Below are 24763 nucleotides of genomic sequence, written 5' to 3'. Positions count from 1 at the left end.
AAGGTTTATTTTCATTTACAAGAGCAATATGGCACTATTGCTTTAGACTACACTATTAGACTACAAGTTTCTTCCAAAACGACTTAAGTTTCTTCCAAAACAACTTGAAAAAATCAGTTAAACGCGGTGAATCACATAAATTATCTTAGGCACTGTGAATCACATAATTTATCTTAGGCACTGAGCTAGTTAATTGGCAAACTTCTAATATCTTGGAACTTCAGAGCTCCTCTATGAGTCAACTCTGTAGGCTGGAGAAATTTTATGTCAGGCTTTCTGAACTTGGCCTTGTCCTCCTGTGCCGGGAACGCAAAGTAAGGCGAAGTGGCCTTCCTTACAAATCCGGCAGTGACTTTCCCACGCTCCACTTCACTTACTCTCCCAATGCATAGCTTCTGGCTTTTGTTCTTTCGAGTGTCACTGGGGTTCTGAAAGCACTATAATCCAGGATCCAACAGTCAATTCGGCGTCTCTTTCTGGTTCTTCTATATCAACTTTCGGGTTTGTGCCCGAGTCAGAAGAACTTGAACCTTGCAAGTTGTAATCCTCAAGTTCAGCACTGGTGCTGCTGTCTTTGCTGAATTAGGCCGCTAGGTTGTCATCACTTTCTTTGCTTTAAGTGCTTGCCTGTATAACTTTGTTTCTGATTTGGGTCAAGCTTGTTTGGTTGACTTTCTGACCACAAACACCAGTTGTTGTTTTTTTCTAGAATTAGCCATTTTCTTCTCTCCGGCAGAACGTGACTGTGTGTTGGATGGAAGATCGACTGGTTCGTCTACCGGCATTGAGCACTTGGAATCTGATTCTTCAGATGACTTGCCCGGTTGTGCTAATATCCCTTCCTCTGACACTCCGGCCGGCAGGCACCGTTAGCCTTTTTTCTGCCACGGCTTGCTTTATTGTTGTTTTCATCTGCCAAACCCAAGGGCTCCTCAGGACCAAACCTGATTTCTCTAAGATAAAAAAAAAACAAGACTGTCTTGAAGTTTACCACAGTTTTCGTCACTCGGGTCACCAGATGGCAGATGAACAAGCACTATTTCTGGCTTAAATAGATAGATCCCGCAATTTCCAAAACCAGCTCTGAGGTTTGCGGGAGCATTTGCTTCAATAGACCTGAGAAGAGGGTTGAGAAGCTTCGGAAACTGAGTTTTTTTTTTTTTTTTTTTTTCGGCACCGGGATTTGTTCTTGGTTCCATCTTACACTTGTATAGAATTTCTCTCCACTTCCGTTTGAAATAAGCAAAAAATACTACATGAAGTGGCTGTAGAAGATGAGTTGCGTTTGGTACGAGGAACTTGAAAAGAATGTTGTTTTCCTCACATAATCTGACTACTTCTGTGGACAGGTGGGATGAGAGTTAGTCACCAGTCGGTACTTTTTTCCCAGATACCCAACGACAGTAGGGCAAAAGTAATCTTCAAAAGTGACGCCGTCAAACCAACCAAACTTTATTCTGTTGTACCTTGCACCAGTCGGGCCACCGGTGGTCCAGGCATCATACAAATGGATTGCCCTGTAGCACACGTAGGGAGGTGACACTATACCACTTGCTGTACCTGTCATCATTAGCAAAACACTCGCTTTTGAGGAGTTCATAACCTTTTCCAGATACTTTTTGCTGCGTTTCACAATCATTTTTTTCTTCCCCGGCTCATTAGTTAGATTAGTCTCATCATAGTTTATGATATTTTGAGGAGGAATTCCTTCTGTGTCTTTGGCATTGTCCTCATAAAACTCCCTAACCAAAGCATGATTCACTTTTGCTCTAGCTCTTATTATGTTTGAGGCCATTCTCTCTGACAGTTCGCCAATGTGTCTTTCTAGAAATTTCTTCGCCCACCGCATTCCAGGAATATTGTCCTTGAATCTGCCAGATGATCTCCCTTGGATGATAGCCCATCTGTTCACAAGTCACCAAGCTTTCCACGAGTTCTTCCTCTTGAAACTTGTCGATCTTGGGGGGGGGGGGTCTTCCCATCTTTAAGATTTTACGACCCTTTTTTCTTGCACTATGATGTCTATAGAGGACACATTGGGATGCCAAATTTATCACCAGCTTCTCTATAAGAAATTCTGTCGTCAACGGTGGCTAGAGGACGTTTTGGGGGCATCCTTGTCCACCTGCTTTCTTACGCTCATGTACCTTGATTGAGCACTTTACAACCTGAAAAAGACAGATTTTATGGAGGAAAAAAAATTAGAAACTAAACTTTTTACTTTGACAATTGGTGACAGTCATCCTCGACGATGTAGCTTTCCGTCTAGCTAGCTCTCAGCTCCGCTTCATTCGTCCAGTTGTAGCACCAGAACACTTCCAGACCTTAAAAAAAAAAGATCAAAATTGTCCATTTTTGCTTTTATTTTCGCTTCTATTTGCCCTCACTATTCTGGGTAAAGTGCATTGTTTGGTTGCTGCTGTTTTAAAATTCTTGGCTTTGATAATGACTTGGCAAGACTTTTCTAAACTAATTTGCAAGTAGCCTAATGTTTTCTAAGGGTTATAATAAAAAACATTGAAAAAATAAGTAATTTGTGTATTCATTTCCATGTTGCTGATGGATTTCAAAGAAAAGGGTTATTGCGAAACATTTTGCAAGTAGTTCAGTTTTAAAAGTAATGGGATTTCTGGAACAATTTGACTAGTTACAGGAGAATTCATGCTGGAGAAAAGCTGTTAAATTGTTTAGTTTTTTGTCCAGTATGAATTCTGTTGTGATTTTTTCTTTCATCAGCAGCAGATTTCCCATTGCAAGAAATTATTTAGTCCGACTAAGTGAAACTAAGAAAGTGCTGTTGTTGCATCTAACTGCTTTTGAAACGTGCAAGGAACCCCATTCCCGAATTTATACTGAACTTGCCATGTAGGGTAGAATAGAATTCTATTTTAAAAATTTCTATCACATAATGGCTGCCGAATTTGAATTTATGTATATCATATCGATATAAATCTACCTTCACGTCAGACATAATTCATTTTACAAAGTACATAAAAAAAAAGAGTCAAAACTTAGTTAAAAAGTCAAAATTAAAAAATAAAATAACAATAAAATTAATGACTAGATTTCCTGGTTATTTATTATACAGCTCAACAAAACTCGGAACAAAACTCTTGCGATATCTTTCATGTTTATAAGGGATGGGAGTCAGTTTGGGGACTTTTTGAGATTGTATACCCGATGGTCTATTGCGGGTGGGATGGTAGGGTTCAGGGATGATGGAACATAATCGGGGAACAGATAGGGTCTTGTTACCGAAACGAAGACACAGGAGGTTCCTTCTCTCGGCCAACGTGTTGAGTTTGAACTCACCTAGTAGGTATGATATGGAACCTTCCATTCACCATTTATGATTCTAAGTGATCGTTTTTGGACATTTTCAATAATATAGATATGCTCTGAAGAAAGACCAAAATGCCACACTGGACAAGCAAACTCGAATATTGGCCGGACAAAAGAACAATGAAGTTGGAGAAGATCCTTAAGGGGGCAATACAACTTTATCAAAAGTTTTAGAAGGGAAACCCAAGGGGAAGCTTATTTGAGGATGTTTTGAACATGGGCGTCCCGCTTCAAGTCAGCTGTAATTGTCACCCCAAGTAGTTTAATGCATTTGAGGTAGATTTTGGGAGGAATGGCGTTTGAAAGTGGGGGATGATTTAAAAAAAATAACTGTCATAACTGTCGATTTATTAGGGTTTACTTTCATCTTCGACAAAGAAGGCTCCTGTGTGATATCGTCAAGTAATGACATAACTGAGCCATCAAAATCTCGTCGGCAAACCTCAAGTGCAGGTGGGTCGTCCACATACATCCATCGATCTGTGTGGTCAGTCATGAGGCTAGTAACCAATATTAGGAATAAAATGTGACCCATCAGAGTTCCCTGGGGGACCCCACAAAAGATAGGAAGGGGATCGGAATAAAACGTTTTATATTCAAGCACTTGAAAACAATTTGTTAAAAAGGAGGTAACAATTTTAACTAGAAAGGGACTCACTTGAAACTCCTTCAGCAGTTTATTTACAAGGATATTGTGGTCAATTAGGTCGAACGCTTTCTGGAGATCAATTAATAAAAAATTTAACCAAGTATCAGGGTTTTCAAGGTTTTTAAGAACGGTGTCAAGAAGACTAACAAGGTAGTGTGAAGTAGATGTCTCTGGTTTCCAAACTGTTGTAAGTCAATAAGTTCAAGAATCTCTGTCTTTAACCAATTAGCTAGGAAACCCTCGTATATTTTTGAAAAAACTGGGGTTAAGGTGATTGGTCGTACTCCAGTAAAATCGTTCACGCCTCCCAAGCCCTGGTTCCAGCACGACGGATAACATCCGGAATTACTAATATCATTAAAAATACTAAAAAGAGGTGTTTATAGTTTATCAGGGAATGTTTTTTTTTAGATCAATTGGTATATCAATGGGACAAATACTGTTTTTTTTCAGTTTCTGTAAAAAAAAATTTATTATTTGCTTTGCTGGAATTTCCGGAATTTTTTTTTTTTTTTTAGTTTCAGGGATTAGCTGGTTTTCTGAGAGAGGTGGGAATGTTTGCACAATGCTAGCTAGGTGTTTATTAAGCTCATGGGCTGTCTGTTCAGGCGGTTCGTCCAGAAGAAAATGAAGGTTCTTGGAGGGTTAAGGCTTCCTCTTTCTTTCCGAGGTGGAAAAGTTTTAATTTCAAATGGATTTGTCCTTTTATTTTTTCATTAATGTAAGATTTATCTGAGGAACATACCTTTTTGGTACCCTCTGGGAAAAATTTATGGTAATTTGTCGTTAGTTTTGTTTGAAACAAACTAACCGTTGAATAAAGATTTACACACGACAAAACAACATCCCAACGTAATCCAAGATCCAAAATCAAGAAGACCTTGACTTGTTATTGGCCGGCACGAAAATTCGGAAACTGAGTAATTTGTTTAAAAACTAGCAGTGGTTTCAAAGGTAGCACGAAATGATAGCTACCACGGAGGGGGGGGTAGTTGGAATATTGTAGAAGGTTTTAAGGTTGGCGCAAATAACATCCAAACTGGTTCCACCTTTTGTATTAGGGATATTAACAATTTGCTTAAGCTTCTGATCTTTGCACAGATGAATCTTTATAGTTTGGGGTAGAAAAACAAAAGCATTTTTCCACTGTATGCTTTGGATAAACTTGTGCAAACGGCCACAAATAAGGAACTTATTACTGAAACTGCATTTCACTAGTTACGACAGAACTCATACTGGAGAGAAGCTGTTTAATTTAGAAGTGATTTTCTCCAGTATGGGTTCTGTTGTGATTGTTTGATAGGCAGTAGATTTTTCATTGCGAGAAATTTAGGTCATACATGACTTGAGGAGAGTGATCGATCATCATAATAGCCAGTTATTATCTATAATAATACATAATTTGTAGCATCCTGTATCATTTGGTATTTTGTCTCTCTTCTTATTTCTGAAAAGGGGTAGCCTATATTCACCATCCTGTCGAAGCACGTAAGCTGACCGGCCATTGGGATCAAGCCTCCGATTACCCCATTTTAACGATTGTTCTAGGGATTGCAGTGAATTTCAAATGCATTATGAGTTTTCTGCTGTTCTTATTTTCATGCAGTTAAAAAAAACTGTTTTGCTAATTACAACCAAGTGTAATTTGGATAAAATCTATTTAATCAGTTAGAAGTTTTTAACTTGATTACACTCCTGTGATATTTTTTTCTGCGAAATTCTTTATTATGATTTTGTAACTCATCTATGGAATATCACCTATGGGAGCACTATTTTTACTTATTACAGCCGAGTTTACTCCGGGGCAAATCTATATAAGTAATGAGTAGTTTTTCTCCTGAGTGCACTCTTGTATAATTTTTTCTGTATCAAGTTCTACATAGGACCTTTCTTTTAGTTTTAGGTATAGAAGAGGCCAATGGCATAGTTTTAGCATGCTTTGGGGAACCATCTATGCCGCAGCTTTTGTGGGGGCCCCTATTTTACTAGTTACAGCAGAATCCACAGTGGAGAAAAGCTATATAATTGATAAGTGTCTTTCTCCAGTGTGAGTTCTTTTGCAACTTTTTAAAAAGAATTTTTGTGTCGAAACTTTCTAGTATTTTCTAGTACGGGCAATTAAGTCATTAAGAAGTTTGGGAAGTCAATGGTAAGTCATGACAAGGTTTTTGCGTGCTCTTGCAGTATCATCTATGGAACGTCGATGCAGTTAAATTAAGTGGAATTAGAAGACAGTGTTTCCCTACCCAATTGTACCAAAGGCTTGTTAACTGTGCAAGTAACAAGAATTGTGAATCCGTGTCATGTCAGTTACAGAAGAATTCACTCGGGAGAGAAGCTGTATGATTAATATCTAGTTTCTCTCCCGTGTGTACTCTTTTGTGATCTTTAAGATATATAAGAACTTCGCTGTAGTTGTGCATGCAATGTAGTATTGACTATAGGATGCCAATGTAGTTAAGTAAAGCAGAATGGTAGCTCAGTCTCACGAGTGGTTATTAACTGCAAGTAACAGGAATTCTGAACTCGTATCCTGTTATTTACAGAAGGATGCACACGGGAGAAAACTTGTATGAATAATAACTAATTTCTCTTTTGTCTGCATCCTTTTGTGATCATTAAGATGCAACAGAAGATTCCTGTAGTTTCAGAAAATCAGTAACATGGCTTTTGGTAGGTTCTGGAGTATCACCGATGGTGATGCTACGGACTAATGAATCACTGGTGATCTTCACTAATCAGCATTATTCTAGTTACTGAAGAACACAAATATCATCTACGGTTGTGCCACGGACTTGTTCGTCATTGGCGATGTTCATTATGTTCACTAAAAAAAAATCCGTCAGAACCACCAACCGTCACAACATTCAAAATTGTAAAACTTCAGTTTTTTGGGGTTTAGGGGGGTGCCGAGGTTAGGTTAGGTTACGTATTTAATATATGTTATGCTTTACCCCCACTCCCTGATGTGCAAATATATAGCCGAAATTTGTTTCTAAACTATTATACACTTTTTACTATTATATAAACTTATAAATTTTTTTAGATGTTGTGACGGTTGTTGGTTCTGAAGGATTTCCCTTTTGGATATTTTGACGTTTGGTGGTTGTGACTGTTGTTCGAAATGGTAGCACCCCATTTAAAGCGCTGTTTTATTACCCCGGCATTGTATTATGCTTCTTTTCCCTTAATTTTTACCCCGAAATAATTGATTGAAAAATATAACTGCATAAAAAATAATATTTCACTTTGTTAGCTGAGTTGTGGATGTTGTCGGATGGTATAACATTATCTTTTTATTCGAAATATAAGCCTGAAGTTATCTCAAATGATAATTAATTCGACCATTTATTTATTTAGGCTTTGTCGACTTCTGAGTGATAAGAAAAGCTTTGATTGACAAAGGATCGACCTCTGTTAAGGGCATTTTTATCATTCTTGTGCTCGAGCGGTAGAGGGTCAAAATGACCATGTATGGCAGTCCTCTACTGCTACCTAGTTGATGGATTCTAAAACAGATCAAATTTATAGTTCACGAGGGATAGATAAAAACAGAAAAGAATCCTTTTGTTAAATCTAAATTAATTTTTTTTTTATCCAGAAACAACATTGTTTCTATTTTTTGATTCCAGATTCTTATTTTATTTATCCAGATAGGCTACAACTGATTCTTGTTAAGAAGGCCCTAGACGGTCAATACTTTTGATCAAAAATTTCTGTCAATCGATTGACGTGTACTTCAATCGAGCCTTCAATCTCGACCAAAGCTAATCTAATACACTGCTTTTGGTCAAAATGATTGAGCCATTCAAACTTCCTGTTAATCACCGTCAATGCTTGACTTAAGCGTCAAACAGGTTCCAAACAGGTTCAATTATGCTTGAGTCAATCGACTCATGGAAGGTTTTGATCAAAATGATTGACCGTCTAGGGTCTCCTTTAAAGAGGGATTATTTATGCACATCAAAGCATGTTTTGTTCTATAATTGAATTTAATGATAAAGAGGAGACCTCGAATGAACTAAAGTTAGAAGACATGTTTGAGTAAACTTTGAGTAAAATTTACATGCCTCCAGGCAGAGCCAAGTCTCCCCTTTTTTTATACGGACTATATAGAGGCTTTTTAAACCCAAAAATTGGAGTCTACCCCCCCCCCCCTCCAGGTACTGAATCCTAAAGACGCGCCTGGACTTACCTATAAGGACCAATACTGAAACAACAGCATGCAGTAACTAACTATGTAAATTGAGCAGTAAGATGTAATGTGGTATGTACAGTAAGCATAATGTACGACATATAAAATCTTATAAATGAAAAAGCTGGGCATACAAAGTAGGCCTATGCATTGACTAAACAGGCAATATAAGCAGCAATAAACTTTCAAATTTGTATTGTCCTTTTTACACATGAATGAGTGAGAATGTCAGGAAGACAGTGTAAATTTTGGTTTAGATGGAAAGAAAAACCCAAGCTCAGAGACTGGGTACGAGAAATGTCTGGAGATTGACATAGGACGTATTGCAAGTTCTTCATGAACTCTTGTCATTGGTAGTCTCAGCACCCAAGAATCATACACGAGGACAAGGCCGTGTCAAAATTTCAGAATGTTTAAACAAGCAGAGAAATGTAACAGATTTCATGAGGGAAACTTCAACAGATGTCGGAGACGGAAGTAGCTAACAGAGGCCTACAAACCGCCTGTGGGCATGAGGAGAGTGCCATAAATGAAAGTACACCATTACAAGTGCGTTGTACAAATGGACAGAGAAGAAGCTCAGAACCACTGGGTTTCTCAGCATTTTTTTTTTTTTTTTTTTCAAGCCAAACTGTGTTTGAACCAGATACTTGCTGTGTAATTAAGATGGTGATGTCACACTACTCATTAAACTCCAGTTCTAATATCTCAGCCATTTTTGGTCAGATGCTCTTAGATTTCATGTGATGCATCAAAGGCAGCTCATCTTATATGTTTTGGCTTGGCTCTTTATTTCAAAGAGCAACTGTTCAATGCTATAAGAAAAACACTTTCTATTCTTTTGATGAATGCCTGAATAATGTGACACAGAAAACAATTGGATGCTGTAGTGAAGCACTTGGGCGAATGCGAAGGGAAGGTTGTGGGGCATTATTTTGATTCAGAGCTTAACACACTCAAGAGAGGACTTTCTGGGAAAAAAAAATCAAGAAAGCCCTGTCACCACTTAATCCCAATAAGCTGTTACTGATTTCAATGGATGACCCTGTTGCCAACTTGAAGCTTCTGAGGATATTCCAGGAGGATAAAATCCAAGATGACCCAGATGCATCAAATATAATAAGTTGTGGTTGGCACGTTCTTCATAGAAGCTTTTAGGATGGAGAGAGCAACAGGTTGGCAGGTGGGAGGTTTTTAGGATGGAGAGAGCAACAGGCTGGCAGGTGGGACATGTTCTCAGGGAAATTTGGCAGAAGTACCATGACTCACCAATAAGACGATCCGACTTTATTGAGGTGACCAAAACAACAACATTTCCTCTAAGGTTCTGTGTCCATCGATGGTTTAAAGACTTAGAAGTTGCAGAGCGAACAATAGAAGTGTGGCTAGATGTGCAACAGTGTATCAGCAGTAACTAGAAACTCCCGAAAAGCACAGTACCTTCATCTGTATCCGACTATACAGAAAAAGGGGCTACACCTGACCCTCTCTTTATGGCCAGTCTCAAGTTTTTTGAATTTGTTGCTAGACAGCTGAAGCCTTTTTTTTTAAATTCCAAACGGATCCACCAATGGTGCCTTTCCTTGCAAAAGAGTTTGAGTCCATCCTGAGATGCTTGCTGTCATGCTTTATTAAAAAAGAAGAATTATAGGAGATGAAAACATCTGTCTTGCCAGCTTAAGTTTGATGTCCAAAAAAGTCAATCCGTCTGCCACTCAAACAATTGGACACTGGGTTTGCCGTAAAGCAAACTTTGAGAAAGCTCATAAAAGCCTCCTGGAAAATCTAGTGAATATACAGATGTCAAGAAGGAATGTGCCTCCTTCCTCGCTGTGACCTGCAAAACATGGAGAGAAGTCCTCTTGTGTGACCAGGAGGGCGGCACATGAGCTATCTCGACCCTGTGGTTGTGGTGACAGCAACTGAGCATGCAATAGCAATGTTTGAGAAACTTCTAAAGGTTCTTCTCAATGCAGGGTAGTGCACTGCCACAGAGTGCGACAAAATCTTTGCTCAGTATAAAACATCCATATGGCATGCAACTGACGAATTTTTGGGGTAATTTATCAGTGGAAGAGCAGAGTATGCAGCACCGTGGGATATAATGAAATGTCTCCTAATTCTGTCTTATGCACAAACAGTGGAGCGAGGGACTCCGGGAACAAGGACATAATAGTTGAAAACTTAAAAGGAAAGGAGTCTGATAGAATATAACTTTCAGAAATGAATTGGGCCTAAAAAAATTTCCTTGGAAGCTGATTTTAAGCTCCTTACTCTATTGCTTCACTATCTCTAAGGCTTAGCACAATTAACAAAAGACAGATCCTATTTTACCCTTTAGAAAAAAAAGTTTTCCATAACTTTCTTCCTATTTAACAGGAGAGCCTTTTGGAGTATGCTTTTGTATCTTTTTGGCTTCATGATGACCTTTCTCTTTAGAGAAAAATGATCCCTGATATTTCGTAAATAATATAAGGAAGTTATAAGTCTGATAGCATTGCGCCTGGTCTAGGATATAATTGTTAAGCATGCAGTTGTTGAAACCCTACCAAAAGACTTAATCCAACATTGCAAAAGAGCAAGAATGAGACATATGCAATGTCTTGATGATAATAAAAAAAAAAAAAAAATAAAGAACAGACTGCAAATGAGAAAAACGTAAGGGAGCTCTACAAAGAGATAGAAAATGTCAAAGCAAAACAGAGAACAATGTTGAAAAGCAGTTAGATGATTATGATTCAGAAAGAGGCAGCCGCAATGGGAATGAAAGCAGAAAAAAAACAGGATTTCTCATTACTGGCCTAGTTCAATGCCTTTCGTAAAAATGTTGCCTAGAAAAGGGAAGCACTATGACCTGTCACAAAAACACTAGAAGACCTGCAAAAGGTGTTAGATGGCATTGCTTGATTTTATATTGAACTTTTTGCACTGCAGGATAGGATTTAAGTTTGATATTTATATATTTTGTTATTTTTGCAGTGATTTTCATTTTCACTTCAAGAATGCAAGTATCAGATGCACTAAGTCAACTTCAAGTAAACAGATATAACTATAGGGAATTGCTTGGGTGATTTATTGAATATTAAAATATTTTGTGAGGAAAGTAAAATAGAGAAAGGGGGAGATGAATAAACATTAAGAAATTGGGTTAAATATACAAAATATAAGGTAGAAGGTAGAAAATAACACTACTTCAAATCTTGGGATATACAATATATACCAGTATTTTACTCTAATTTGCAGAATATTTTACTTCGGATCCACTTCATATTAGGCTAAATTGATTGTGCATTTAAATACTTTTGCTTTATAAATGTAATATCATTTTTAATATAATAGATATTACAAAGATGTCATAAACCAAAATGATTTAGAATGGCAATTTATGCCATTAATATCGGCATGTCGCCTTGCCCTAGTTGTAATAGGTTGACTTTCATTGTGGCCGACTAGCAGCGGAAAATGTTTTAAAATTTTCTGGGAAATCATTTCAAGAAAAGGAGCGGGAACCCTGGTAATTTTCCACATGGGGGGGGGTCCTTGAATTTCCTATCTTTAAGATCGCAGTAACGCATGACCGGTAAGCTAGCAATGTAACAATTTAATGGAAACAAACAATGTTTAAGTTATTATAAGCATTATCCATGATTATCATGCCACCTAATTTAGCGGAAAATCGTTAGTTCAGTGAAAACTCGTTGACATTTAGGTGTGACTCCATCGATTATTTGAATATTGTATATTATATAAATTTTTTTAATTTGAATATTTTATTTGAACATTGCGACTCCTTTGATTGTTTTAATTATTTCTCGTTCTGGATTTTTTGCTTATAATATATTGGCAAATATGTTTTTTTTTTTTTTTTTTTTTTTTTTTTTTTTTTTTATTATTATTATTATTATTAAGAAATGTGATTTGCCAGTATTTACCGTCAGAACCGCACATATGTGACATTCATAAGATATAATATAGTAATTTAGACAAAACCTTGAAATTTGACGTCCTTTTTTGTCATTTAGCTGCGACATCTCTACAGTTTGAGTACAAGCAACCGCACTTGGGAGACGGTTCTCCTCTAGTTAGAGAAAAATTGAAAATGCTTAAGGAAGAACTATGTGCCTCATAATTCGGTGTAAAATTTTGCAATTGCCTACCAATGAGTCAAATTATAAGTTACATTTATGTGGCAAATTTGACCTAAAATACCTACGGAAGAAGATGAATTTTATTTATTGCGCAGTGTTTCTTTGGTTGGGCTAATGAAAGTAATTGAATTCTTCAGTCAGAATTTAAACTATTGCAGGAGAATTCGCACGGGCAAAAAACACTGTAAATCAAGACTGGTTTTACGCCTGAACATAGGCTATTCTTTTTTGATTCTCTTGATCAGTAACAACTTCATTGATTCGTAAATACTATATTTGTTTCACGAGAGTTTTTGTTTTTCAGAAGTTGTCTCCAATGTGAGTAGGGCACGGGGTAACAGATTTTTATTTGCCAATGTCTTTACGTACCCCTACGTTTCCGTATTTTTTCTTACTTTTTATAATCTGTTTCTATCTAGTGGGTAATTGTGGGGCCCCCTTCCGCCCTCTCTATCTTGGGCATTTCCTCTTGAAAAATCTTAGTATGGTGAAAGAATCAAATACGCATTCAACGTTCAGTCCCTTTAGGGCTAAAGAGTATCAGCTTTATTCTGTAGAAAAAATATATGCTTTAAAGCTGGGTTTTAATAGGAGTCAAATCCCTCCCCCACCCCGCCGTAAGATTCAACGTCCATTAATGAAAAAGAAACCTCCTTGTTGGAAAAGTTGTTTCGCGGTAGAGCTCATTTATTCGACTGGTGAAATACGTAAAATCTGGTGCTCCTTTCTGATTTCAAATGTGTTTTGATTTTGTTTTGATGTTTATGTTATGTGTTCATAGTTCGTTCTTTTTCTTTTTTTCTTTTATTTTTATAATACTCCATCTCGTTTTTTTTTTTTTTTTACTATATGATGGGAAATAAATATTCATTCATTCATTATCCTGAGATTTAGCTGGCGCTAATTTTAGCCGATCTGATTTTCCATAAAAATTTCTGATTGGTTTAAATTAGCACTGGCTAAAACTTGATATTAGTAAAATTTCATTTTAAATTGGACTTAGAGGCTGTATGTTAAATAAGTCCAACATTATCAAATTTCCAATCTTCTCTGGGGGGGGGGGCAAGAACTACAAATCCTTAAGTTAGACGGAGGCAGGTGCAAAGAAACAAAAATGAAAGGTAATCACCTTCACCTGTCTATGTAAAAAGTAGTTAGACTCCAAAGGCTAATCGACATTAATGACTGAGTATTGTAAATTACTGTAATTATAAATTATTATATATAAATGTAATTATGTGTAATTATAAATTATTGTAAATTATGTGAGTATCGCTGTAAATTGTGAAACACGATTCTTTTTTGACATAAATTCTACTTTCTTAGGCCAAAGAAGAAGAACCATCTGGAGAAATTAAAGAACCATCGCCTATTGAGGTTGAGTCGGTTCCTTTCCCTTCTCCTCCTTCTGTAAAAGCCGAAGAAAATATTTCACCTGATGAAATAACTAAGGACGACGAGGAGGTAAAGCCATTGTCTCCCATCCCCGCTTCGCCTTCCCCTGAACCAAGAGAAGAACCTGTGGAGGCTATTAATGCAAATATCTGTAATGAAACCAGTGTTCAGCCAGTTGACGAAGACAAGAAAGAAGTCCTACAAGAGGCTAGTGATCAAGCTATACCCGAGGTAAGTCTTTTCCTGTTGCCAAATTTTTTTAAATCATGAAATTGGATCAAGTCCAGAAAAAATTAACAATGAAGATAAAACCCAGAGGGTTAAGGGACTAAAATTGAATCGGACACCTTTTTTTTGAAAAATTGAAAGAAAAAAATGTTTAGACCTAGCTTTCGGATGATTTGGTCGGGCCAATTTTAATGAGCGGAGGAAAAAAACTTAGACCAATTTGGTTCACTATCGCTGTTTCAAAAAATGTGTTGATGGTGGCATAAATAACGAAGGCAATTCTTTCCCTTTTCGCCTTTCCCGTATAACTTTTAACTTTTGATCTTCTTTTTGTTTTTTCTCTATCACTTGGCGCTCTCTCTTTCCCTTCGAATGTTGACAGCCGCTTTTCAATTTCGTTATAGAGTCCTCAGTGAATGCTATGTATCTGGTTTTTGTTATAGCACCAGTAGAAGAGGACCAGCTTTTTTTCGTATGTCGATTTAGTTTAACAGCAAACACATTTCGGCTTTTTTAGTGTTGGTCTTTTTCGTTGTTTTTTGCTATTTTTGATAGCATTTGTGCTTTCTGTGCTTTGTATCCTTTCTTGTTCTTCGTATTTAGTAGTATTTAGGGCAAATGACTTTATGCTTGCGTTTTTTTTTTTACTCCTTTATACCACTTAATAACACCTTTAGAATCCTTTTTTTCTTTGCTATAATTTTTTTTTCTTCTGACCTTCACAATCGCTTTGTAATATATCCTTAGAGCCTTTCTATATTTATTGAACTATCTTAGCAAATGCAAAATTAATATTGTTTAAGATACAGCTATATATTATGGTATAATTACGTTTAACTATTTTGAGGCAAGTTCAAGTTTATGAGCAGTTTTTCAATTTTTGTTCCTTACCACCTCTCAATTATATTTCTTACCACTTAAATTAAAATCGTTTTTTCAATTTAGGTGGGTGTATTTTAATAGGCTCTTTTCTAGAGGGGTAGGGTCAACATATGAAATACTCTCTTTTCAGGCCACTGATTTTTAGTTTGTAAAACATATTTGGTAAGTCTTTTAAAATGATAATAAAATGAGCAAAAACGTTTACAAAATCGAATATTGCAAAGAAAAACGGTGCGATCAGAATATCATGTTATTTTGTCGGAATATGAGCTCCAGGATCGACTTCAAGAAAATTATATTTAAAACATATCGAAATATATCTCGACCTCTACAGGAGGCCCGAGACGGTTAATCATTTTGATTAAAAGCTTCCGTCAATCGATTGACGTGTGCTTCAATTACCCTTAAATCGACCCTTCAATCTTGACCAAAGCTAATTTCTAATTTCATGTGGGATGTCATTTGCTGACGCTCCAGACTTCTTTTTCTGCTCGATCGCCTTGTACTTGCGGTTGCAATTTGTTCTTAAAATATTAATTTTCTTTTTTAGTTAAGAAACCGTATAATCTAGTTTCAGTGTCTTTACCGCCTGAAATATTCTGTCAAATGCCGCACTCTTCTTATTTCGGTTATAATAGTCTCTACTTTTAAATTTCCATAACTCAGGGTGATCCCGGTATAATTCTACTAGTAAACAGATAAACTCACGTTCCACGTTTTTGCTTTCTTCCGATGTGTCTTCCATTGTTGTTGGCGCGTGACTGACGCAATACCTGAACAAAACTAGTCTAGACGGTCGATCACCCTCATCAACCGCTTGAGTAATTGAAACTTTTATCAATCACCGTCAACATTTGACTCAAGCGTCAAACAGGTTCCTAGACGGTCAATCATGCTTGAATTAATCGATTGATGGAAGCTTTTGATCAAAATGATAGACCGGCTCGGGCCTCCTTAAGGGAACCAAGGAAAATTTATTCATACAATTCTTTAAAGATTTGGAAATAGTGAAAATAGATTGATACTTCCAGGGCCATATCCAGGATTTTTGTTTGGCTGAGTGGGAAGGCGGGGGGGCATAGGAATAATGAAGGTGTTTAGGTTCCTTGTTTAACGGTCTCAAATAAGGGCTATTTAACCTGAATTCTTTGCCCAATTTAAGAGTTGGAGAATTTTTTAGTTTTGAGTCGGACGAATTTTTACAAGTAAATCCTGATTTTATTGTCTCATATTCAATGTTGGATTCAGCTTCAGAATATATAGCCTGGTGATGTCTGATGACCCCTGTTTGGGATCATGTTTTTTTTCCCTTTTTATTAATTATTTTTTTATCGGCAATTTTTTAGTAAATGGATTTACTTCATTTTGTTCGGTAAATTTCCCCTTTACTGCTCTCAATCAATCAGTTAATTGCTCTCTATTAACCAGTTCTCAACCATTCTATGGATTTTGGCCTTGTTTGCTCCATTTTGTGAAATTATGCACGGTCTTCATTTAAGCTTCAAGTAGTTATTTATTATTAAAAACTTTCATGTATAAAATATATTTTGTTTTTGATTATTCCTATTGTGTCATCTGATATTTTACGAATATTGTGCAGGTTATGGCTGTTTTTTCTCTAGGCTGTATAATCAAGTAAGGGTAATCCCTCACTCAAGTGTGATGAATTATGTTGTCAAAAAAGAAATAATTTTTTACCGGTTTGCCTAATTACCTTTGCTTTTTGTCGCATGTCTGAGGCGGTGTGCGTGTAACTGAACCTCAAGTAACTGAGCCCCCGTGCAACTGAATTTGTTGCTGCACACATGACCTTCACGTGTGTTCAGACAAAGTTTTGCTCATTTTCAAATATATGTGACAGAAAAATAAAAATAACTGATAAATGAAGATCATTTCATTTGTCAGCTTTTATCACCGCCGATGAGATGGGCTGAATTGTATTTTCTAGCTATACTGTTGATTTAAGGAGGGTTGAGCTGAGTGCGGTTGGTTTGAATAAAGGTTGAGTCACACAGGTATTGGTTAAACGGGGGTTGAGTTGCACGAGGGTTGAATTAGATGGAGGTGGAGTTGAATGAGTATTGATTTAGATGATGCTGAGCTGCGCGGATATTGAGTTGAATAAGCGTTGATTTGAATTGGTGTTCAGTCAAACGGCGATTCATTTAAACGAGGGCTTCGTTTTACGGGGTTCAGTCAAATGCGAGTTCCGTTTTATGGGGTTCAGTTCAACTGGGGTTCCGTTTTACGGGGTTCAATTGAACTAGGGTTCAGTTGAACGGGGATTGAGTTTTATAAGGGATCATTTAAATGGAGGTTCCCCTGAACGAGGGTTCAGATGCATGGTGGTTCAGTTGTACCTGGGGTCAGATGCGTGAAGGTTCAGTTTCAAATAAACCCTATGTGGCTTGTGATATCTCTTATGAGCCCTGTCTGAAAATATCCTCCTGGTTTTATTTTAATTTTATTATTTGTTTAGTTGCTATTTGTATTTTTTATTTAATTGAATTTTCCCTTCTTTTCTTCATCGTATCACTTCATGTTGTTTGGTATCCCCCATCCTGTTACTCAAAACCTAACCTACCCTGGGCTCTTATATGAAAATCGTGTTAGTTTTTGATTGATTATGGAGAATTATTTAAGAATAAATTTCATTTAAATTGGACATGTTATTATTTATTTATATCGTTGTTATTAATTACTATTTATTAACTTAGGTTTGTTTTCTGTTGGTTTTGCTTGATTATGACAAATACTTCAGAATAAACCTTCATTTAAGTTGCCATTTTTATTTATGTACATTTATTGTTTTGTTTATTTTCTCTTATTACAGATTTTACCGCCCCTAACTTACCCTCTGTTATTTTATAAATATCGTTTTGTTTTTTAACTGTTTCTCCTTGAGGTTGTATAATAAAGTAAAGATAAACCCTCATTTAAGAACGCATTCACTGTATTGTTGAAAATAGAACTTTTTTTCTATGAAAATTGCCTTCCCTTTTTTGTTAGATCTCAACAACCACCTTTTACTCTACAATATTTTCAGTCAACCTTTCCTCAAGATTATTCAATATCAGAAGTTGCTTCAGAAGGTACTCATGAGAACAACGAAGAAAGACCAGAAACACCGGCAAGAACCCTCACGCCTGCGCCAATCCAGCCAGAGACACCGGATTCCCCTTTCTGTCCCTCAGTGACTCAAGAGCAAATTGATGAACAACTGAAAAAAGACCTGGAGAGTGTTGATGATAAAGTTCATGAAAGCAACCCTAAATTAGACAAAGAAGTGGCCGAGGTTTTGGCACTGCCCGAGCCGGAATCCAACGAATTTAACGAACCACCAGAAAACCCAGTTGGTTTCCAGATTACTTCTTATCCAGATGTTGGCAATACCAATACTAATGGCTATATTGAATCATTTGAACAGAGGCAGAAAAGTAAGTTTTTTAAATTTTATGTTTCATTATTTTAACAGTTTAAACTAAAGAAATTTTGCACAAAGTTTGTGAATCGTGACTCATATGACTGATTTGAACAGGGGCAGAAAAGGGAGTTTTTAAATTTTATGTTAAAACTTTTTGACTAATATCAAACAAATCGAGCTTGACTTGCACACAATGACTCATATTTGCACGTGAGTCATTTGAATGGAGACCAAAAAACGAGTTTATGTTTAATCATTTTAACAGTTAGATAAAACAATTTGTGCAATTTCATGCACAAATGTGCATGTTTCATGTGCAATTTTAATGTTTGGAAATGGGTCATTTAAACCAGCCACAGAATTGTGTGCTTAATTAGCCTTACCAAATTTGAAAAAGCAAAGTATGCAAAAGTTAAGCTTGAACCAATTAACCGAAAATCAAGTTTAATTAAGACACTGTAAAGAAAAAAATTGGGATTTTAACCAAGTGTTTATGAATAGTACTATTGAAGAATTTTGTGCTGTCAGATAGGGTACGTACATGTACGCTTGAAAAGTAAGATTTTTTTTTGCGTAGCAATTTTAGTTTGAAAAATCATTTTAAAAATTCAGTCAAAACTAAGTATAAAAAACATAGAGGAATTTTTTTAAATACAGTGAAAAAGAAACATAAATTGCTGCCATTTAAGTAGTGTCTGTATGTACAATAATGGGGCTTGAAGGAACATTAGTATTCAAGGATTCGTTTTCTTCTTTGTAGAGTAATCGTTTAATATTTAGCTGCCAATCAGTTTTTTTGGCAATAAATACATTCGTTTTTTAATACCATAATTTATTAATTTTTGTAATTTATATTTAAATATATATATATATATATATATATATATATATATATATATATATATATATATATATATATATATATATATATATATAATATATAATATATAATATAATATAAGTATATATTTTTCCGTCACCTGGCTTCTGAAATTCTGTTGTTTCGTGGATATCTGTGTAACTGCAAGCTGCCAAAACTCAAGGATCCTCGGTGAATTCGTTCGTCAATAAGTTTTTTGCTGTTTTCCTTATGGAAGAAGGTGTTTTCCTTATGCTTTGGCTTTGAATTTTAAATTTCACGTCAGCCAATGAAAAAATGTAGCTAAAGTGCGAGTGAATATCTAGTTCGCTTCTTTTTCAGATCTTATTTAAAATGTCCGGTTTTCTGGCTGGGATTTTTTTTTATATTAGTAAAATCTTCCTATTTATGAACTGGTAAAAGAAAAAAATTGAATGATTTTATAGTTTTTCTAACATTCATTCAAAGTAATTTTTCTCCTTTTTTGGAAAAATTTCTTACAAGACTCCAGGATTCCGCTTAAAGTCAGTGATACCGCTGTTAAGTTGTATAGTCAATTGCGAATTGAGCATTTATCCCTTAATCTGCATCACATTGATTTGCATCACTTTTGTATTAAAAAAAAAACTTAAGGAGGCCCGAGACGGTCAATCAATTTGATCAAAAGCTTCCTTCAATCGATTGAACTGTGCTTCAATCAACCTTCAATCTTGACTAATGCTAATTTCAAGTTTAATTTTAACTCACGGCCAGATTTTTAGTTTCCGTGCAGAATCGGGTAGTGAAGTGTCTACCGTGTGTGAAATGCAGTCTAATACTGATTTGGCTTCGATGAGAAAATAGCACTTTGTCATTGTAGTACCACAGGGAAGGTTGTGGAATGTCATCTGCTGACGCTCCAGACTTCGTTTTCTGCTCGATCGCATTTTACTCGCGGTCGAAATTTGTTCTTAAAACATTAATTTTCTTTTTTAGTTCAGAAACTGTATAATCTGGTTTCAGTATCTTTATCGCCCGCAATATTCTGTAAAATGCCGCGCTTTTCTTATTTCGGTTATAATAGTCTCTACTTTTAACTTTCAATAACTCAGGGCGATCCCGGTATAATTCTATAAATAAACAGATAAACTCGCGTTCCGCATTTTTGCTTACTTCCGATGTGTTTTCCATTGTTGTTGGCGCGTGACTGACGCAATACCTGAACAAAACTAGTCTAGAAACCGCTTGAGTCATTCCAACTTTCTATCAATCACCGTCAACGCTTGGCTCAAGCATCAAACAGGTTCCTATACGGTCAATCATGCTTAACTCAGTCGATTGACGGAAACCTTTGATCAAAATGATTGACCGTCTCGGGCCCCCTTCAAAATATACGAAAAGAAAAACTTTCAAGTCCAATATAGTTCTTTGTATCTAAGCAATCTGAGCAACGAAGACAGTTTAATTGCCCAAATGGTTTCCATTCAGTCTGGCCACGATTTGTGATGCTGAAGTCTGGGCTAACAACTGTTAAAATTTTTATTTTAATAGCAATCAACATTGTTAATATTAATTTAAATTTTATTTAATAATTCAAAATTAAGATAAGTGTATTTTATATTTAAATTTTTTATATCTAAATATTTAATTTTTGATATTTTTATTCTTCTCATGACCCCAAGACCAAAAACTGTTCAAATAATATGAGCCTTCGTTACCGTCACGGCTAAAGGTTACTTCTGACTTTTTCTCACTTTTAAAACAAATACCAAAAACTTTAAATAATGTTTAAATAACAAATAATGACTGTGAAGTTTAATTTCAAAAATTAAAATTTTCTTATGATGATTTCTTTCTTTGGTTTTCTTGCGAGGATCGAAGCCAACAAGAGTCACACACAGGGTGATACAGACCTTCAAATAGCGTCAAAATGGGCGCTGTTGATGCGTAAACTTATGGCTTTATAATCCTTTTTTCTAATTGTATTCTACCTACTTCTTTTTTTCTGATTCTACTCCATTCATGATTCTATGTTTCATGTTTGAACCCTTGAAAAGTGGGGAGTCTGAAATATATTTGAGATGATCTGAAATGGGCTATTCAGATGGGATAAATAAATTCAGATTATCTGAAATAATCAAGATATCAAAAAGTATTCTACTATAACTAACTGGTATTGCATTGTCAAGAGCTGAAATTCTGAGCCTTCATTTACGGGTAATGTGATTAAACACGTCATCATTTATGAGTGACGTAAGTCATGATTATGGGTGACATATTGGATTAAATTTTGATATCAAAGTTAAATAGTCAGCTGCCGTAAAGTAAAGTTTTTATAATAACTGTGTGAATTTAGTAACGGGGAGAGAGGAGGAGGCCGAGGTTAGAGGAGGATTATCAAAGAGATCTCCTTAATTAAGTTGGTGACTTAAAAGGAACTTTCTAGAATTATTGAACTCTTTTCCTCTTCCATTTTTTCGGACTACAATACAAAATCATTTTGTTTACCTTTTATAGAATTTTTTTACACAAGAATGATAATCGACTTTTATTTTGGGTTTAAGTACAGATCTGTTTCCGGATGCTAGTAATTTAAAACTTTGTGCAAGCTAGAAAGCTGTTTGCTAGCAAACCATAGAACAAATTCCGCTGCATCAGTTCTATGGTTCTCTTTCTTCCTGCTGTTTTACTTCCCTCTTATCTTTCTTCCTACTCTGTCGCTATTAGCCCTCCCCTCCATTCTCTTTATCCGATGCTAAATTGCTCAATTTTTTGTCTAGATGAGAAACCCGTGCAAGTGGAGACTCAAGAACCAGTCAATTTGTATAACGATGCTGAGAACTTGTTTTCTAACGGAGCAGATGAAGAACCAAAAGATCTTTTGGATGTTGTCACTGCTGCCTATGAATGCAAAGAAAATAATCAGCGTGCAGCTATGTCTTTGTCATCTTGCGCGCAAAACTCGCAAATAACACTTAGCCGGTCTTCACATCACGTTTCAACAACATCACCGTCCAATAGTCTTGGTGTATATACACCGGAATCTAGTACTGGTTCTGTACATGGGTTTAATAATAATGAAAGTGAAACAACTGTCGGGATCGAGTCTCCAAGGTCATTACCTAGTAATGAGCCACCAGCACCGTCGCCATCACATGTCCAAAGCGGTTTGAATGCTTCGCCTGCTTCTCAGGTCTTACAACAAAATATGACATATCAAGATTATGGTCAGATAATGAATTCTGATAGCATGAGCCAATATGGCTCTTTAAATCTAATGCAGAATAGGTCACCTCAAAGTTGCTTACAGCAAAGAAATCAAAGTCAGTCTTCGCAGCAGCAACCAACTAATCCCCCCACTTCCCAAGCAATAGCATCGATAGCAACGCCTCAAAATACGCAAAGTACAACTACGCAAGCAGTAAGTAAACCAAGTAAAACATCGCAAAAGAGTAAATCTAAGTCCAAAACGTCGCAACTTTTTGCGATGCCAACAGCAACACATCCTCCCGCAGCTCATACTCCCTCGTCAGCCACCGGTCCAACGCAGCTACAAGTCTTTCAGTCAAATTATGGCACATATGGTATGCCTTTAGGCATATCTCACCTGGCTACGCCAGCTACATACATTGCGTTACCTCAAGTTGCTGTGGCTTCACCGCTTGGCTATTCAACAACTGGTAATCCAGCAGCAAGCTATATGAGTGTACCTATGCCAGTTCTTCAACCTAGGTCCAGCAGTTCTTCAAGCACTACTTCGACAAAGTCAGAAAGTTCTAGTAAGGCCAGGACGAGATTTACTCCTATTGCGCCAGCACCACCATCTCAGAGCAGTGCTTCGACGACGGTTGCAACCTCAAGTCATGTGACGACATCTACGGCGTGTGCTCTTTCTGTTCCTACTTCAACTTACTATCAGAACTCAAACCAAGTCCAAAACTCTTCAAATAGGGTCCCAACGTCACAATACCTCTCTAATAATAGTTCAAGTTGCAGCCTTAGTCAATTACAAAAGCTAACCAATGGTTTACCAACAGATAGCCAGTCTCCTCACAATACAATGACTCCGCCTCCAAATGCTGGCACTCCACCCTATACTCAATTAAATCAAGGATACTCTCATCATCAGCATACTGGTATCGGACACACACCGCCACCTTCTGGCATGGGAATCCACGGACAAAATCAGAATTCATATCCTAAATACCATTCAGCTAGTCCTGTTAGCCCCGGGCCAGGAAGTGTAAATATGCAACATCAAGGTCAAGTTGGCAGCCCAAGTTGTCAGTCCGATCGTAATCAAAATAGCTCTAGGTCAAAAGGTAGCAGCGGAAATTCCGCTCAGAGAGTTCCTAATGTGACAATTAACCAGCCTAGCCCAAGTAGCCTCATGTCTGCCAATTATCCATATGGTATGACTATGGGTATGGGAATGGGTCCATTGAACATGGGTCGAATGAATCCGATGCAACATCCCGCAAGTGCAGCCTATCTTGCGGCTGCTGGTCAGGGCTTTATTAACCAGAATATGGGAATGTCCATGCTGAACATGCATGGTCACAGCAGTGGCTCTACAAGCGGCCACTCACAGTTGCCACAAACAAATTACGGTGATAACAGAAGCTCCACTGCACAAATGTATCCTCCATATAACTTTAACTACATGCAGCATATGCCACCACATAGATGATATCTTTATTGATTTTTTTTTTTATTTCATTATTTCTTTCTTTTTTCTTTTTTTACAATGTATGTGTTTGAAACGTATTAAACGGTGCTCAGTAATTATATTCTCTACACTAAAGGCCTTCTACGATTTATTTTACTGATCTTCTTCATGTATTTCTTAAATGCTGATATAAGATGATTGAATACAAGATGCCCCCACCCCCTCCCGAAAAGGGGGCATTGTTTTTACACTTTCATCCCTTGTTATTCCCCTTTTTTGTTAGTTTCTACTCTGTTAAGAGGATGTCGTACTTCAAAAATCGTTTTGTGAGTATCGCCTGAACATCATACAGCCAAAGTCTATTTGCAAATTCTCTAAGGTGCTAGCCACCATTGAGTTAATATATATCTGTGGTTTGGCTATGAAGTTGGATTAAAAAAAAGCAGTAAAATATTTTCGTTCCTTTTGTCGGCAAGCTGGTCAATTAATGCGGATAGCACCACAGGGAACTCCCAAAGCTGTCGAATAGCTCTAATGGTATTTCCTTTGAGGTTTTATGCGTTTTCCTTGCAGGTATATAATAAGTTTATTTTTGCCCGTTTACAACATACAAAAAAGAAGCGGAGTAAAAAAAAAAAAAAAAAAAAAAAAAAAAAAAAAAAAAAAACTTCTAAACAAAGAAAAAAGATAATACAAAATTAATCCAAACAGCACTGGTAAATAATGGCAGAAAATGAGGTAAACGGTTTAAACTTTTCTTAACGCATCGCACTCTATTGAATCCACTACCTCTAAGGGTCAGAAATGCAGTATTTTTGCAGATAAAACTATTCCTTTAACACAGCAGGAATCTTAATAAAAACTTGAGATAGCGAAAAAACCCCGATGGAACCTTTAACTGCTCAGTTTTAGAGAGCGAGCCCCAAAGTTATGAAATGAGCAGGTGAGGCAGAGCTAGGGCACTATATAGTTTAGCAAGTACACGCTTACTAT

At 36.6% G+C, this 24763-nt stretch overlaps 1 protein-coding gene across 4 annotated transcripts in view; it reads left to right on the top strand.

Annotated features, from left to right (window-relative positions):
* Positions 1-24314, top strand: part of LOC148951899 (uncharacterized) — a 137558-nt gene extending 113244 nt beyond the window's left edge. Inside the window, exons 7-9 of one of the 4 annotated variants that reach the window (XM_089089387.1) lie at positions 13661-13960; positions 17886-18276; positions 21882-24314. In XM_089089387.1, coding sequence (XP_088945513.1) covers positions 13661-13960; positions 17886-18276; positions 21882-23791 — 2601 coding nt within the window. In that variant the 3' untranslated portion in view covers positions 23792-24314. The remainder of the gene's footprint in view (positions 1-13660; positions 13961-17885; positions 18277-21881) is intronic. The other 3 variants (XM_089089385.1, XM_089089384.1, XM_089089386.1) reach the window with 3 other exon arrangements.
* The last annotated feature ends 449 nt before the right edge of the window (positions 24315-24763 follow it).

This window comes from Artemia sp. Qi Xiang Cuo, chromosome 5 (assembly GCF_049724085.1).
Source record: "Artemia sp. Qi Xiang Cuo chromosome 5, ASM4972408v1, whole genome shotgun sequence".
Classification (NCBI taxonomy): Eukaryota; Metazoa; Arthropoda; class Branchiopoda; order Anostraca; family Artemiidae; genus Artemia; species Artemia sp. Qi Xiang Cuo.
Note: the sequence above shows the minus strand (reverse complement) of the source record. Positions and strands in the feature narration are given on the sequence as shown.